The sequence below is a fragment of the Rhamphochromis sp. 'chilingali' genome, assembly GCF_963969265.1.
Source record: "Rhamphochromis sp. 'chilingali' genome assembly, chromosome: 11".
Taxonomy (NCBI): Eukaryota; Metazoa; Chordata; class Actinopteri; order Cichliformes; family Cichlidae; genus Rhamphochromis; species Rhamphochromis sp. 'chilingali'.
In genome coordinates this window covers 31,769,222-31,786,035 of record NC_137938.1, presented here as the reverse complement: position 1 = coordinate 31,786,035, position 16,814 = coordinate 31,769,222, and the positions used below count along the sequence as shown (strand labels likewise).

The 16,814-nt window shown below is 38.0% G+C and overlaps 1 protein-coding gene across 1 annotated transcript; it reads right to left on the bottom strand.

The window, feature by feature from the left end:
• Positions 1 to 2,770: 2,770 nt before the first annotated feature.
• Positions 2,771 to 14,753, bottom strand: LOC308405740 (cathepsin S-like). The gene is made up of 8 exons (XM_080896464.1): positions 14,618 to 14,753; positions 10,391 to 10,506; positions 10,147 to 10,269; positions 8,505 to 8,657; positions 7,353 to 7,577; positions 5,778 to 5,943; positions 5,492 to 5,594; positions 2,771 to 4,026 (listed from the first exon to the last, which is right to left on the bottom strand). Exons 1-8 carry the CDS (start codon positions 14,634 to 14,636, stop codon positions 3,927 to 3,929), a joined length of 1,005 nt encoding a protein of 334 aa, XP_080752590.1. The 5' UTR covers positions 14,637 to 14,753; the 3' UTR covers positions 2,771 to 3,926.
• Positions 14,754 to 16,814: the final 2,061 nt, after the last annotated feature.

Genomic DNA, 16,814 nt, shown 5'->3' with positions numbered 1-16,814 from the left:
AAGACGTTTAGTAGGGTTCACTCCTGACTCCTCCCGTGTTTTCCTCAACTTGAATTGAGATACTGGAGTTTTTTTCTGGGTTTGTTTGCTGTCCAATGTGATTCTTAAAGGGTGTTCCTCATCTTCCGGGGAATTGGATTTATGTACCCGTGGTTTTTAAGGTCTTTTGAAGGTTTTTCCCATTCTCGTTTTCTGGGAATCTTTAATTTCTTTTGTAAGATTCTTTAGTTTTATGACCTATGCCCTCTGCCATCCAAAGTTCAGTGTTTGAGAAGTCTTAGATTTTGTTGTAAGGCTTGTGGGGCTTGTCCCTGACCCTGTAAGAGCTTCATGGATCTTTCCAAATCATTTGGAGTTTTGGCATTTGTTCTAGGTCCTCCTTCCTTACCTGGATTTTCCATTCTGAGTAGTGGGTGCTGAAATCAGGAGAAGTCACCTAAGATTTAATTTTCTCACTCTCGACTAAATGCTGCCCAAGTGTGGCAAAGCTAGATTTGCCGTTTTCAACATTGACTCTTTCCCTGTCTCATTTTCTCTCCCTTTCTCTGTCTTTAACGTTGTAAGAGGCGGATTGCCGGGGCCCCCTTCACAGCGTGCACTTGAAAGACGGGTGGTCATGAAAGAGGCCATCGACTTTTTCGTGGACTTCAAAGGGGAGGCTTTTTTCATCCCGTCTCCTCTCTGGGTATCTGGTCTGGGGTCTGCTCTTGGCCAGACCTGTGGGCTTTAGGGGGCATTCAAAAAGGGGTGGGGGGAGATCAGAGAGGAGGCTGAATCGTCCAGAATGAGGATGGTGGTAGCAGTGTGTGCGGAGAAGTAGGAGGGGGGGTTGTTTGAGGAACAGGAGGTGTTGGAGTAGTGGGGCATAGAGCTGAATTAAACTTTAATGAGTAACAATTGTAAGCATGCTGAGAGCTACGGGGGGTGGCAGTGGGGTTGTGTGGCTGTGTCTGTACAGCGGTGAAAAAATTAAAAATAAAAGAGCTTGAAGGCTCTTCTGCTGATCTCTGCCCACTGCTGTCATTGTATCAAAGCTGAGGTGACACCTTTCAGGTTTTTCTTTGTCTCTCTGACTGCGAGTCTAAAATGGAGACAGTGCTTTTTGTATTGAGCCACCCTCTGCTCCGTGTCAAGCAGGGAAGCTCTTCCCTTTCTGTACAGAGGGTAGGCGGGAGGGAGGAGTGAATCCAGTTGGCTGCTGCAGGTGATCCGCATTGCCATTTTAGCCTGCGGCACCCCCTAGTGACTTTTCTAGAAACTTGACCCTGAGACAAGCCTGGCAGCCGAGGCCATTGCAGAGCAATTCTTAGGAGCGCGTTAATAATGAAATAGCAGAACTGAAAGCTGACATATACTTTCAGAATAAAAAATTTAAAAAGACCAAAAAAGTACTGTTTTTGATAACGTTTGAACGAAAAAACAACCAAAGATCAATGAGTAACTGCTGAATCATTATGTAATGTAGGTAGTTTTAGCAGTTCCTCATCAGAGCTACCGTAGCACTCAGAGGATTCAAAAAAGCACCAGTGGGGTTCCGTGTGCTGGTTATTTATGTTGCATAAATCAGTATTATGTTGAGCTGGAACTGAGAAACTGACATGAAGCAGTGTCTTCAGATGAAAGTCTTTTGACCCCAGTGTCTCCCCCTCTGTCCCTGTCTTCTCCCGTGTGCGTACATGAAGACTTTACTCATCTACCTCAACTGTGTGAGATGTTGTGTGGCAAAAATGTTCCTTAACCAAAGAATCCATTCTGTCAGGGTGTCTGTCTATCTATCTATCTATCTTGTCTGTTCATCCGTCTCTTCTTCTTCATGCCTTTTACTTCTTCAAACCAAATGTGCTGGAATCAATCTGTGAAGGGGCTGAAGGAACCCCCTGTCCAGCCAAAGCTCAAGTCGAGTATGCTAGTGTCCCATTGATCCATGTTCTGTATATAAATAAAATCATTCTCAAGACCAAAAAAGAAGGAGGTGACAATCCAAGCAAGGAGGATCTTGCTGTAATCAACGTTGCCTGTTCCTTGTTTTCCAAAAGCTAGAATTATGCGAATTGCTGTAATAGAAAAAAAAAAAAAACCCAAATCAAGCACTCATCCTAACATAAAAAAAAGATCAGAGGAGACAGAAGCTATTTTTCCACATTTGTAAGCCACCCCTCCCACCTGTTTTTTTTTTCAAAATGTTTAGTGTAGTTGAAATACTGTTCAATCCCACTGTTGTAAGTAGGAATTAATAAGATCCATACAAAAAGCTTTAAACGGGAAAGAGCTGAGGGAAATATCTGACTGAGTCTGACTTTCCCCAGCTTGGACTCGACCCACCATGCTTTATTGTGCCATTCTTGTCCATGTGTTAGACTTACTAATGAATGTGGCTAACCAACCAAAGGCTTTAAAAAAAGATATACAAAACTTTAAACGTCAATCATGGTGGGACATTTTGTATCAACAACTAAAGAAAATCCCTTTGAATACCTCATGTGAAAATTGTTTGTTGTGATGTTGCACTAAAAAAAATAAAAATGACTCATTTGTAACCCAACACTGCAGTCTGTTGACTTTATTCTGACCTTGTTCAAGATGTTAGCAGGAAAGATATGTGGGTTTTAAAGGCCAACACCAATAGCTGCTCTGAAATCTGATTTATTTTTTATTTTGTCCAAAAACAAGAAAACACACTTACGAAACCAAGGCTTCCTTTTAAACGTCCTTTTTGTTTAACGAAAATGCTGTATAACATGCACATTTTAGTACTCAACCAGTTAAAACCCTCAACATCCCAGGCATGTTTACATAAATACATATCCCCCTTTTGTCAGGTCTGTGATGGCAGACTGTGTGGGGAGTGTGGACCCAATTGCAGAGTAAGGAGGACTGCAGTCAAAAATGAAAGTGAGCTTTTTATTTTTGACTGCACAAAATACAACCAAAGCAAAAGGGAGACTAAGATTAAATCAACAAAAACTAAACACAAGGTACCAGAAAACCTGAGACTTGAAACATGACGGATGATGAACATGACGAGGATCTGACGAGGGACAAAGGGACAAACTCACACAATAAAGATACACAAAGGCAAAAGAGAGGGAACGAAACAGAACTAACTAAAAGTAATTAAGAACCAGAAATCTAAATGATTAAACCAGGAAACTAAGTAATACCAGAAAAGGGCTAAGAAACATAAACCGCTACCATCGTAAGAAAACAAGACCAAAAGTCCAAAGACATAAACGCAGTAACAGACACAGCACCATGACACCCTTAAAGTTAAATATTATAATTCCGTGTTCATTATTTTGTGAATAAGGAACCAGATTTTTGGAAAATGTTTTATTTTTACATTGAGTCTGATTACATAATATAAGTGTCAACAACAAAGCAGCAGTACATGTTGTGTTGTGAATTTAATCTTAATCTCACTCATGTCATAAAATATACAGTAGTCCAGCGCTAAACATCCAGTACATTCACAACTTTTTACCACAGATATAGAAAGATTTTTAATTAAACCTTGTAACCTTGAACAAATGTCTATACTTCTGGTAACCCCCTGATTTAGTAGTTAATGCTAACCAAAGTAAACATTGGGGGATAAATATTTTTCTTTAACTTGTGAAAAATCAAATCTTTTAAAGCAATTGCTGAACCTTACCTTTCAAGGAGAAAAGTAGTTTGAACTTTGATAAGCGGGTATACCAAAAATGTGTGTACTCACACACAGAGATACACACATTAGCATTTCCACAATGTCACACGCCAAATAAAGTCAGTGATAATGATTCCTCCTCAAGATATAATTTTTCAAGAGAAGCACCAAAAAGTGTTAGTTTGAAGCTGTAGTTTTTGAAGACTTAATAAAAAAAGTCATAAATGATATATTCATTTATATTCATTTTGCAAGAGATTCATTTCAGTTCCCTCTGCAGTTACATGACGGGGTAGCAGGCATCCAGAGCAATGCCACACTGATCATTCTGGTTGCGTGCCATCCGGATGTATCCCTGATCTCCGAAGGAAGTTCCCCAGCTGGAGAGTACAAAATAATGAATTATCAGATAAATGTAATTAAATGTTTTAAAACTTCACATTTTGTTATTGATGTATTAAATCATTCTTATCTTGTTTTTTTGACGTTTTTATTAAAAAAGAAAACAAAAGAAGATAAAACCAGGTCCAGTGGATGATTAAATGCTTGTTCATATGAATTCTAAAAATGAAATGACTTCAGCAGCTGGTACATTTGTTTTTTCATCTTTGAATAAACATTAACAAAACTGTCTTTCTTCCTACTTTTACATCTAACTCAGTATAGTTTATGTTTAAGTATTAACAAAGGACAGGGATGTCATATGAATGGATGTGTCCATTAGTCGAACCTCAGATACAGGAGGAACAATGCATTTTTTTGTCCTGGTCGTGGAACACTTGACCAGCTCTTGGTCTGCAAAGTCCAATAAGTTGGACTTGTTCCTGGTGGGTGATGGGCTTTGCCAGGGCAGCCCTTAGTCACCTATTCTTTTCATAATTTTTATGGACAGAATTCCTAGGCGTACCCAAGTGGCAGAGGGCTTTCACTTGGGTGGTCTCAGAATGTCATCTCTGCTTTTCGCAGATGATATGGTTCTGTTGGCTTCATCGGGTGATGGCCTCCAGCTCGCCTTGGAATGGTTCGCAGCTGAGTGTGAAGCTTTGGGAATGAGAATCAGCACCTCCAAATCTGAGGCAATGGTCCTCAGCCAGGAAAAGGGTGGAGTGCCCACTCCGGGTCAGGGACAAGTTCTTGCCCCAAGTGGAGGAGTTCAAGTACTTGTTCACGACTGATGGGAAAAGGGAGTGGGAGATCGACAGATGGATTGGTGATGCGGCTGAGTGATGCGGACGCTGTATCGGTCTGTTGTGGTAAAGAGAGAGCTGAGTGTAAAAGCAAAGCTCTCAATTTGCTGGTCAGTCTACGTCCCTACCCTCACCTATGGTCACTAGATGTGGGCAGTGACCGAAAGAACGAGATAAAAGAGGCAGAAATGGGCTTCCTCCGAAGGGTGGCTAGCCTCCCTCTTATAGGATGAGAAGTTCAGCCATCCGGGAGGGGCTCAGAGTAGAGCCGCTGCTCCTCCACAACAAAAGGAGCCAGTCGAGGTGGTTCGGGCATCTGACAAGGACGCTACCTGGGTGCCCCCCTGGGTGAGGTGTTCGGGGCATGTCCCACTGGGAGGAGGCCCTGGGGCAGACCCAGGACACTCTGGAGAGATTATATCTCTCGGCTGGCCTGGGAAAACCTTGGTATTCCCAGGCCAGGTCAGTTTTTGCGTGTTGATGATATGTACTTTTTTAAAAAGCCTGACTTCTCTCTTTCACTTCTTATTTGTCTTCTAGAGTCCTCCAGTATGCACCACATTAGTGAACAGATGGTGGAAGACAATAAAGGCCCTGTCCATGAAATCACTTTGTATATAAAAGCCAGATTCAAGAGAAATCAGTGAAAATGTCTCACCTGTTCTTTATGAGCCAGTAGTCTTGTCCATTCAGAGTGCCGTAGCCCACAGCTAACACAGCGTGATTCACATTCTGAGTGCATGATGGGTCATTATACACTCCTGAAATTATAAGAAGAAATGATCAATCTGATTAAAAATTTCTAAGCAGCCATAAATAATAATTTCCAGGAAAACTGAACTCAAATTTGTCTTCTAAAAAACAAAAAAAAAACCCTCCTTCATCCGCCAAACATTTTAAAACTGTTTTTCCATTTACTTTGCATCTGATGAGGTGTATCTTACCACTCCTATATAAAATAAACGTGGGCCGCCTAGCATCAATTCCCACTGAAATGGGTCCAATGGTAGCAAGACCCTGCTTCAGAGCGTTCTCGTCCCCTTCAGGCAGACACTGGTAACTGGAGCAGTTGGCAGCACGGGTTGCTGGGTTGTAGTGGCACTGATCATCCTGAAGTTAAAGAAAAAAATGTTAAAGGATCTGATGCAGTCAGGAAAGAACTTCATACACATTAAAAAAAAATCTAAAAATATTCTTGTTTTACAACATACAGGGCTGCCCTAAGGCAGAATTGGGAGGGACACCAACAAATTGAAAATATATTCATTAACTAGGTTTTTGAACTCAGTTAAAATCACTCCTTTAGTCTTGTAGGCTCTCCATTGATTGGACTGCATCTCACTTCTCAAAGGAATAAGTCAGTGGTGTCATAATTTGCACTTCAGGACAAAAATAAACCTAAAGACTGTTGCAAACTACATAGATATTGTCATAATTTCCATGCTTGATATTTTTGGTAAGGATAGTCACTGAGTATTTCACATTACAAAGTTCTTGTTTTGTTTTTGTTTTTTTGTTTTTTTTTTTAATTTTCTTTTGGCTAAATTAAAAACATTGCCACCCCCGCGAGGCTGGAACAGTCTGTTGAATCGTCTCAGAACTGGCCTCCTCCACACAAACAACAGCAAACTACATAAAGCCTGGAGGACAAACATGTTGTCCGCTCCGATTAATTTATTGTTGCTCCAAAGAGACGTTAACAGCTGACCACAGACAAGTGTGAGTGTTGCTGTCTACAGCCTGAAGGATCGGACTCAACTTCTTGCTGGTGTTTATACACCCAGGTGTCTCATACAGGGTTTTGTAAAGCTTGTGTTAGAGTCCTATGTTTAAATTTTTGTAAAAGTTTTGTAAAAGTTGGCTTGTTGGAACAGAATATACTGATTTCAAATTATTTAAACTCTGTTATTAATTGAATATAATATAAAGACGGTATAAACTAGGATTATATTAGGATTTTATTAAAAACATAACATTTCTTAATTAAAAGTTACAAATTGTTTTTATTTCTACACACATTTTAAACTAAGACATGTTTTTCTTTATATAATCATAATATAATCCTAGTTTATGTTTATCTTTATGAGCAAAAAATAACTTTGCTACTGTCTACTCCATTTTTGTTGTAAATAATGAATTTTGATATTTGACCTTCTGTTAACGAAGAAGGAGATACACTTTATTAATCCCATTGGAAATTAGTCCACTGCATTTAATCATTCACTCAGTGAAGCAACCACCAATACAGTGTCCGGGGAGCGGTGTGTAGAGATGCTGAGGAAAGTACCTTTCTTAGGGGTACTTGCTTCTCATATGTTTAATATTTGTATTAATTATATTTGTCCCTACTAACCTGGAGATGGCTGATTAATGAAAGGAGGGTGACAGGGATTGTGATGAATTACTATTTTAACTGAGATTTTGTTTTTGCCTTGGAATTATCACTTAAATAAGTGCTGAATGTTCTTTTAGCACAGAAGTGTGCACATGAGGTCACACATGCATGTATGTTTACTTACATGTCCTGTATATGGGTATGAAGCATCAGAGTCAATTCCGTGGTTGTCGATGACATATTGGAAAGCTCGGTCTATGTAGCCTCCGTTGCAGCCTTCGTTACCATATTTGCCAGAACAATCCACCAGGTTTTGGGGACTGAGATCCACCAGCTTTCCTGTTGTCTTGGCTAACTGACCTTCCAGGGCCCCTGCAACACTGAAGGCCCAGCAAGCTCCACAAGCACCCTGAATAAAAAAAAAATTAAATGTCATGCTCATATTCTTAAGTCTTCCTCTAAATGTCCACTTTAAGAGCATAGAAGCACTTTTTATAACTCCAATTCCAAAAATATTGGACCGCTGTGTAAAATGTAAATACAAACAGAATGCAATGATTTTCAAATCCAATATTTCATTTATAGTAGAACATAAAAACTATTTCATACTATTTCATGTCAGATATTAGCTCATTCTACATTTCATGTTAGCAAACGTTGTCTCAAAAAATTTAGGCCACTGACAACCAAAGGCTGGGAAGGCTACAAAGAAACAGCTGGAAGAATACTTTTCAAATAATAAGGTTACTGGCAACAGGTCAGTAACATGATTGGGCATTAAAAACATCTTAGAGAGGCAGAGTTTGTCAGAAGTAAAGACTGTCAGGGGTTCACCAATTTTTTTCACCAAAAACTGCTTATATGAACTGTGAAATATTTTTAGAAGAATGTTCCTCAACATAAAATTGTAAAGACTTTGAACATCTCAATATCCTGTTTTCTAACATACATGATTTATTTTATAATCTTATCATATCATATAAAAAATGCAAAAATATAAATAAATAAATATGCACTGCTTTAAAACAGTGATGATTGCTATGTTCTAGTGTGAATACAGTACAGGTTTATGAGATTTGCAAATTATTGCGTTCTGTTTTTGTTTTTTTTCAACAGTGTTACACCTTTTTTGGGATGTAAAACTATGAAAAAACATAAAAAAAATAACAAACAAAAAAACCCCAGAGAACTTTCAGGGTTCAGTAAACGAGAGGCAGTCATCTTCTTCGTAGTAGTAAAAGTGGATATGGTGAAATTCTTCTCGTGCAAACATGAACTGATTCTTCTCAGCAGCACTAATACACAAACCCTGATATAAATGACCTCTTTTTTTTACCTGCATCTTGACACTGGTGACATAACCCTTCTCTCTCCAGTCCACAGTGTCTGGTATGCCAGAACCTGATGCCCCTGCAAAGGGAGATGGCGCCCTCTGGATGCCAGTGGGAGGTTTGAGAGTTGCAAAAGACTGCAGGATCTCTTCTTCTGTCTATGAGGAAGAACACAAATTATGGAATGAGACACAAATATCTGTTACAATCAGCCTTTTCTGTCTGAATGCGGAAATTCCAGTTCATTTAATGGATGTAGGATTATTTTGACAGTTTTTTGATGTCGCTTTCAATTAAATAATAAAAAACACTTGACATTTTTAATTCATGAAAATGCTATATTATTATTTAAGTTTTTGTTGATTTTTGCTACAATCATTTTATATGTTCCCAAAGACTGGGAACATTTTAAAATATTTTTTTCCCTCAAACGAATTATTTGTTGATTGCGGATAACCTCTCCAGGACAATAAGAGCCTTTTTAATATTGATTGAATGGAGAGAGCAGTCAAAAAAGAGAACAGTTTCAGTTTGCTGCTCCTGCTGTTGCACGAGATCATATGTAAACAAATAACTACCATTTCAGATTTTCATGAGCACATATTAAAAAAATGCCCTGATAACACTCTTGACAGTATGCAAAATAAAACCAATGTGTTAAAAAAGGTAAACATGTTTCACTGTCCACTTTATATACAGTAATCTGTGTCTGTCCTTTTCAAATCTGATTCCTCTCAGGAATCACATTTGTTTCTTTTGGTATAGATGAAGTCAATAAATAAACAGAATGGACTCAGTTCTGTCTGAATGCTCAAAAACATTCTCCAACAAAGACTAAGGTGAAGCAGGTCACTGACCAGACAACGGTTGAGATTCCAGTATGCAGTCTGAGTGCTTTGGTTATTCATTAAGTTAGCTCAGGAATATACTGTAGGGTCTTGACTGGAGAATAGATCCTAGTCAGCCTGATGATTATTTGAGCTAAGAGGAGAAATCACCTCATTACTCCAGTCAAGTCTCAAAGGCCAGAACCAAAACTCTGCAGCTAATCAGGAAAGAAAGGTTAGAAGAGCCAAAAGGTTAAAGGTAAAGCTTGGTGCTTTACCAGTTAATGTTGCTAATTTACATTCTGCAGAAAGTCAAAGCAAAGGTACCATAATTTATTTTTTGAATATTTGATAGTTTTTTTTTAAACTCAGTTTAAGTGTTACCACAGCATATTGAAATGTTATGAATGCTAACTGAATAAATTAAGAGACCTGAGATAAAATTAGCAATGTGAAACTATACATGTGTGCCCCAACATATGTTTAATATTAGCCTGCTTGACTTGTATTTGTTTTTGTTAGAGGTATCTAGCCTGCATTAATTGATAAAGCACCCAAAAGACACTAAATACAAAATATGAAGACACTGAAACATGAAAACTGACACGGAACATAAAGACAGAGAAAGGGGAACTCAGAAAACAAAAATAGGGAAACCAGAAACATGAAGTGCCAGTAATCTGTTATCTATTCATAGCTACTCTTTAAGACAGATCAGCTTTAATTCTGTTGACCTTTTCAACATCATTAATACAATCACCATTAATGAATAAAAAATATCATAAGTCAAAAGCATTAATGAAGCAAGAGAGTGTCTCACCAGGTCTCCCATGTGATTCATGCCCAGTTCATAGGTGTGAAGTCCCATTGAGGCCTCCAGGTTGTGCACGGTAATCATCTTCAGGTTATTCTCCCACAGCTTGCGGCGGTGAGCATCCTCCACCTCACATAAAGAAAGAGCAGATGAGGTGAAAATGCCGTATAAGTTAATTATAAGCCTTGTGCAGAGTTTGTCCATATATAACACAAAAAAATATTTATTACTACTACTTTTTGTCACATACATCTTTTTTGTAGCTCTTCCCATGTGTCTTCTTCCACAGCTCCCAGTGTGCGTCCAGTGTGGATTCAAACATGGCTGCTGCCCCGGCACACAGGGAGATGAGCAGCAACAGCAGGCCTGCAAACACACAAACATAGACGATGACACGAGAAGACAGGATGTCACCTGACCTTTGATGAGACTGATGCTCACTAACACACTGAGAAAACAACCTGCCTGGCAGAAAGTTCAGGTTTCCAGTCAGAAACAGACCTTAGTTTCATAAAAACCACACATAGAGACTCTGGCACGACACAGGCCAAAATATTTTCAGTGCTGCTTTACATACTAACAAAAAGAAAACAACAAAAAGATGGAGATAGGCGTTTAGTAACTCTAAAGGGTCAAAAGAGGCCACAATTATTTTTCTAGATACATCCATGGTTATTTTTCCCAAATGAAAAGGCATTTTTTTCACAATTTTACTGTCTCTAATTCTCAGAATGGGGACAAAACACACTTGTAAATATTGGTTTACGTCACTTGTTATCAGATTGCTGGCAATAAATCTAAACCAAACTGATCTAGGTCACCTCTGCGTCTCAGAAACAGGGCATAAACATATCAGCATGTACTAGAATCAACAAAAAGGTCTCAAAATACAAAAAGGGAGAGTGTTTGGAAAGTTTTCTTACAATGACTAAGATGAAATATACAAAACTGTAGACATTAAAGTGATTCCACTGAAAACTGCTGTTTGAACTCAGAGTTCAAGCATGTTACCAGGCTGTAATTGGTGCTGATGTTGTCTTCAGGGGTTTTATACCAAGGTGGCTCATTGGCCTCATCTACATAGCAAATAGTGATGTGTCATTCGCGAACGAAATTGCTCTTTGAGCCGACTCTTTGAAGTGAACGAGGCAAGGCGTGTTTTTCTTTTCTTTCTCTCACCCTTTCTCTCGCACTGTTTTTCCGCTTCACTCCGCATGCGAGCCTTGTGCTTGCGCTGAGCAGAGGGGGGAGGGGCGGTAGTTAAACTCGCAGTAGCACAGGAACAGAGCGGGAGGGCAAGAGAGCCAAGGACAACAACGTCACATCAGAAAGGTACAGTGATGGGAATAACGGCGCTACAAGTAACGGCGTTACTTTTTTCAGTAACGAGTAATCTAACTAATTACTGTTCCTATCGTTACAACGCCGTTACAGTTACTAACAAGAAAATGCGGTCCGTTACTATTTTTCAACAAACAGACGGTTGAAGCTGTGTTCAGCTTAACGCATCTTATATCAGTTGCACGGAAGCAGCTGTAAGTAATCTGGGCGATACAGCTTTAAGCAGCTGCGCGCGCTCCCGCGGACGGTAATCATGATCACTGTCTAGCACAACACCTGGAGCTAAGGGGGCAAAACAATGGCATGAGTGCTGCTGTTTGACTGAGGAAGAATAAAGTAGTCGTGGTAAGCCAATCACACGGCCACTTAAAGACAAAGCAACAAGGTGATATATACCAGTTTTTAAACTGTGTTGATAGGCCATGTAAAACCAGAGTCATGATAAACAATATATACGTGTGTTTTTTCCTCAATAGTTTCGTCACGTTTACTGTCTAAGGACAGCGCTAGCAAGCACGCTCTGCTTATGAGCAAAAAATAAAAAAACAAAACAAAAAATAGGGGAAGTTTTAGGAGTGACGCGGAGAGAGAGAGATAGAGAGATAGATAGAGAGAGAGAGAGAGAGAGGGAGTTTTGAGATGTGAGAGATTAGTGACGTTTAGCGTGTTTGGGGTGTGTAGTTAATGTGTTGTCTGGTGTAGTTAGTGTGTAGTGTTGTGGATAGTTTTGTGTTGTGTGTCAGAACAATGAGGCGACTGTTTTTTTTTTTGGAATGGCACAAATAATTTGTGTGGCATCTTATTGAATGCAGAACAGCTGATTGTTCTGTAAATAGTTTGAAATGGTTATTTAAAAAAATCAATGTAAAAGGTAAATGGATGCAAATAACTTTGTTGTTTGCAAAACTTGTGCATAGGATTTTAAAATTGACAATTTATATTTCCATTTAAAGTTATGAAATATGATTCATTAAACATGTTTGCGATTGTTAAAAAATATAACTTTTTCTTCTCTGATTTTATGTTCTTTGTCTGATTTTAGATCAATTGTGTTAATACAGTATGTCAAAATGAAAACATAACTGTAAATTCAGACACATGAGGTTGTGCTGAAAAGGATGATACCAAACAAGGTAAAGTAAATCGTTTTTAAAGGTGAAATGTGGAGGGAAAATCAAAAGTAGTTAAAAAATGGCCAATTATACCCTGGACCCCAGAGGGTTATATGTTTTTTTTTTGTTTTTTTGTTTTTTTAAGTAATGCAATAGTTACTTTTCAAGTATTTAATTACTTTGAGAATATTGTAACTCAGTTACTAACTCAGTTACTTTTTTGAAGAAGTAACTAGTAACTATAATTAATTACTTTTTCAAAGTAACTTGCCCAACACTGGAAAGGTATAGTAACCATCCACAATTTTCAGTTGTGGATGATAAAGGATTCAGAAAGTTTATTCATGCAGACCTATATGACAGAGAATGTGGATCTTTTTGTTTTGCATATTTTAATCTAGATTTAATTGTGTTGTGGTTTGCAGTGTTTTGTGTTGTTTCACTTTAAAGCTGAAAGTTTAAATAGTTAAAAGTTGAAATGTAAATAGTTGTTCTTTTGTATTATATGATTTATTGATTACATTTTATGTGGAGTGAATAAACAAAAGTATATTTACGGTGGCCCCAAAACACGTGCAAACTCAAAACACAACAGAAGTGCTCCAGGATGCTAGGCACAGTGTTGAGCTTTTGTTACCTACACATGCCAAGAAGTACCAACGACTGGATTTGGTGTGCAACAGGTAAATGAACATTTTTTTTAAATTATTTGACTATATATGAGTGCTTGTGTATAAATACACAAACAATACACATATGCTTTCAATTGTGTAATTTAAGTGATCTAGATATCTCTGTTTTGGAAGTTCAGTTAACGCTAGAAATGTGTTTTGGAGTTTGTAAATGCTTCAGAGTTTTTACATGCTTTTTTGAGTTTGTACAAGCTTTGTCTCCAAGGACCACCATTTATATTTATATGTAAATATATAAATAAATAAAACAACGTTGTTGTTTTTTTAATTACTAATTTCTTTTGTGCATGATTTTATATTGTTGTTGATAATAAATGAATTAAAGCAACAAAACAACCTGAAGAGTCGATTGGGAGCTGAAAGAGCCGGGTTTTTTTTTTTTTAGTGAGGCGAGCCGAAAGATCCGGTTCTCTAAAAAGAGCCGGAATTCTCATCACTAATAGCAAAAGTCACTTTTAAAAAAAACAACTTTTTGCACAGATCACTGTGTCTTTAGGGTCACTGTGTTAAGATGAGTCTCAAGTATCACATCCACATATTTAAGGCTGTGCAAGTTTTCAAAATGACTCCACAGTCACAAGACCTGAAGTGAAACTTATGAAAACGCAAAAAGTACAGCGATGAATATGAAGCTCCACCTCTTATACCTGGTACAGTTCTCAACTGGGAAGAGGACCCTCTTCAAACAATACCGGTACATACAATACCCTCAGTGTATAACCTTAATTTAATATGATATATATAATATTTTTTAACGAGAATTTATAACTCATCAGGCTTCTCATACTAATGTATGCGATTTAAAGCAATTTAAGTAAGCCATCTACTCCGTTTGTACTTGGAGTTTTACCCAAAAGTGACTTTGACTGGCTCTTTTTTCCGCTTCGCTTTGTTGTCAGTTTCATAAATACAAATACAAAAACGAAGAATTCCGGTTTTATATTACTTTTAAATTGTTTTACTAAACAAATGCTACAGCGTAGTTGTACAACACAGCCTTCATTTCTATGGTGTAATTACATAAGAATATACTAAACATACACCGAGTGTGTTTGGACAATTTCTTTCTTTCTTTCTTTTTTATTTTTACAATTATTAAACATTATAGAAACACTTTACTTCACTGTCATGACATTATAACAAGGTTACAATATATTTTTTATCGTTGAACACACCTGCGGCCTGAACAAAGAAAAGTCTTTGAAAGCTACAAAAACGAAAGTAAACTAAATTATGAAGCTTTTTATGGGGCGATGTCCGCCTTTTTGTTTTACCAGCGATTAATATTTCTACTAAAGCTGTTAAAGTATTACTGGAAAGTGTTTCACTTGCCTTGATTAGTCGGACTCATCTTTGCTGCGCGGAAATTCAGTCTGACTGCGTTTCCTTGTTGCTATTATTTAAGAACGAAGTGTCACATGTTCTCTCGCAGTTCTTCCTCTTTCGAAAGTAAAAGCTACACCGTTTTCCTCACAGTGCAGGAAAGGAATAGTTGAACGCATAAGATATGAAACAGAAGGTAAACAAAAAACACTTATTCAGAGGTTTTCTCAAAAATTGAACCACACAATTGCACACTTTCGGAAAGTATGACAAGTACACACTCAGAAAAATTATGGTTCTTAAATGGTTCTTCAGATGTCTTCATGGTTCTTTAAAAAACCATCATACGTCAAAGAACCTTTTTATTTTGTGGATGGTTCTTCAGCTATAACAAATGGTTCTTTAAAGAACAAAAGGTTCTTCATCTTTAGCAATCTAAGTTTGATGGTGTAAATGGCATAAATATTTATTCACTATAATGAGGCTGTGAATTATACTGTGTGTTTTCTTTGTGTGCATGTGTGTGCGAAGGGGGAGGGCGGGATACCTGGCAATTACCCTTTAAGAGAAGATGGTAGGAAACTGAATATTCAAATAAAAGTTAGAAATATTTGCAAACAGTAGACACAATACACACATTCAAATACTGTACTTTAGTTTTAAATTTTAATAAAGCATTACTATTTTCTACTCCAAGGCATTACTTTTGAGATTATTATATATTTTTGAAAATATAGCATAATGATAATACTAGTTACTGTAAACTTTACAAACCACCCAGCAGTATGTAAAGTCAAATTATAAAATACAAGTAAATAACAATTGCAGAACAGAATGTTAGTGTAATGGACACAGACTTCGTTTTGACAAAGCACACTGCTTAGGTAAATGATCTGAGTAGTTGTTCATCACTGAGCAATTTGTTAATATGTGTTTCGAGCCAAATAAATGACAGGGAGAGAGAGAGTGACGTCAGAACACGTCATACTATAACCTCCCGGGAGCGGACGGAGGGGGTCAGTCGTTGAGATGCGCATGCGCAGACGGAGTGTGCGAGCGGCGGGCCTTGACTAGTGATGGGCAGATGAAGCCTCATGAAGCACTGAAGCTTTTCATCCAATTGGTTCACCCCAACGCGAAGCTTCATGAAGCTTCATTTGCTCTAGCAGGACACCTACTGGACGTAAAAATAATAGCTGGCATGAATTTGAAGAGTGTGGCCTTTTGCACACAGCCTGTAAATGTCAACAACAAAAGGAGTGTGTAAAACATGTATATTGTATTGATGGCAGTATACTGTGTATATTTATACTGGCAGTATGGAAAATGATTATTTGGAAATGCTTAAAATGGAAATGATCATTTACTGTGAGGTGAGGTGTGGTTGGGGTGTGGACAGTAGTTGTGCTTTTGTAACGTTGAGGTATGGACAGCTACACACTGAGGCCTCAGTCCTGCCTGTTCACATTTTATTCTGTAAAAACTAAATTTTCACTGCTTTTATGACCTTTTTAGTGGGGAGAACATAGCTAGGATTTAATGATTTAACAAATCTTTTAAATCCTTTGTCCTCCACAATGCTAAATGGCTGGGAGTCCTCAATCACCATGCTGACCAGGTCTTCATCTATTTGAGATTGTTCTCCTGAGGAAAGACAATAAAGACAAAGCACAAATATAAATATCACACACGTAACTTATTACAGCTGTATAATATTGTTATATCATTTAGTAACATTACAGCATGCTATATTATCATTGCATTTGATGGCTCACCTGGTTTTGCTCCACAATCGGTGTTCCCCTTATTCTCATGCATAGCTCTGTAGTGCCTAAGCATGGATGAGGTGTTGCTGTTATATCCCAGCTCCCTGGCACATAGCAAACACTTCACCTTGTACAAAAGTACAGACAGCTTCACATAGGTTTTATTGCACCATCAGTATTATGAAAATACATCTTCTGTAGAAATTTACATACCTTGTTGGGAGATATAAGCTCAAAATGTTCCCACACAGGGGAGGACATCCTCCTCTTCTTAGCTGGCTCCATTCTCTCCTGACTTTCTCTCCTCACTCTCCTAAACCTCCAACCTCTCTCCAAACTGTCTCTAACTCTCACTAACCGCAACTCTCCATCAAACACCCACATTTTGAATGGGGTCTGAGGGTTTTATATCGCTGTCAAAGTTCGAACCGCTTCCTGAA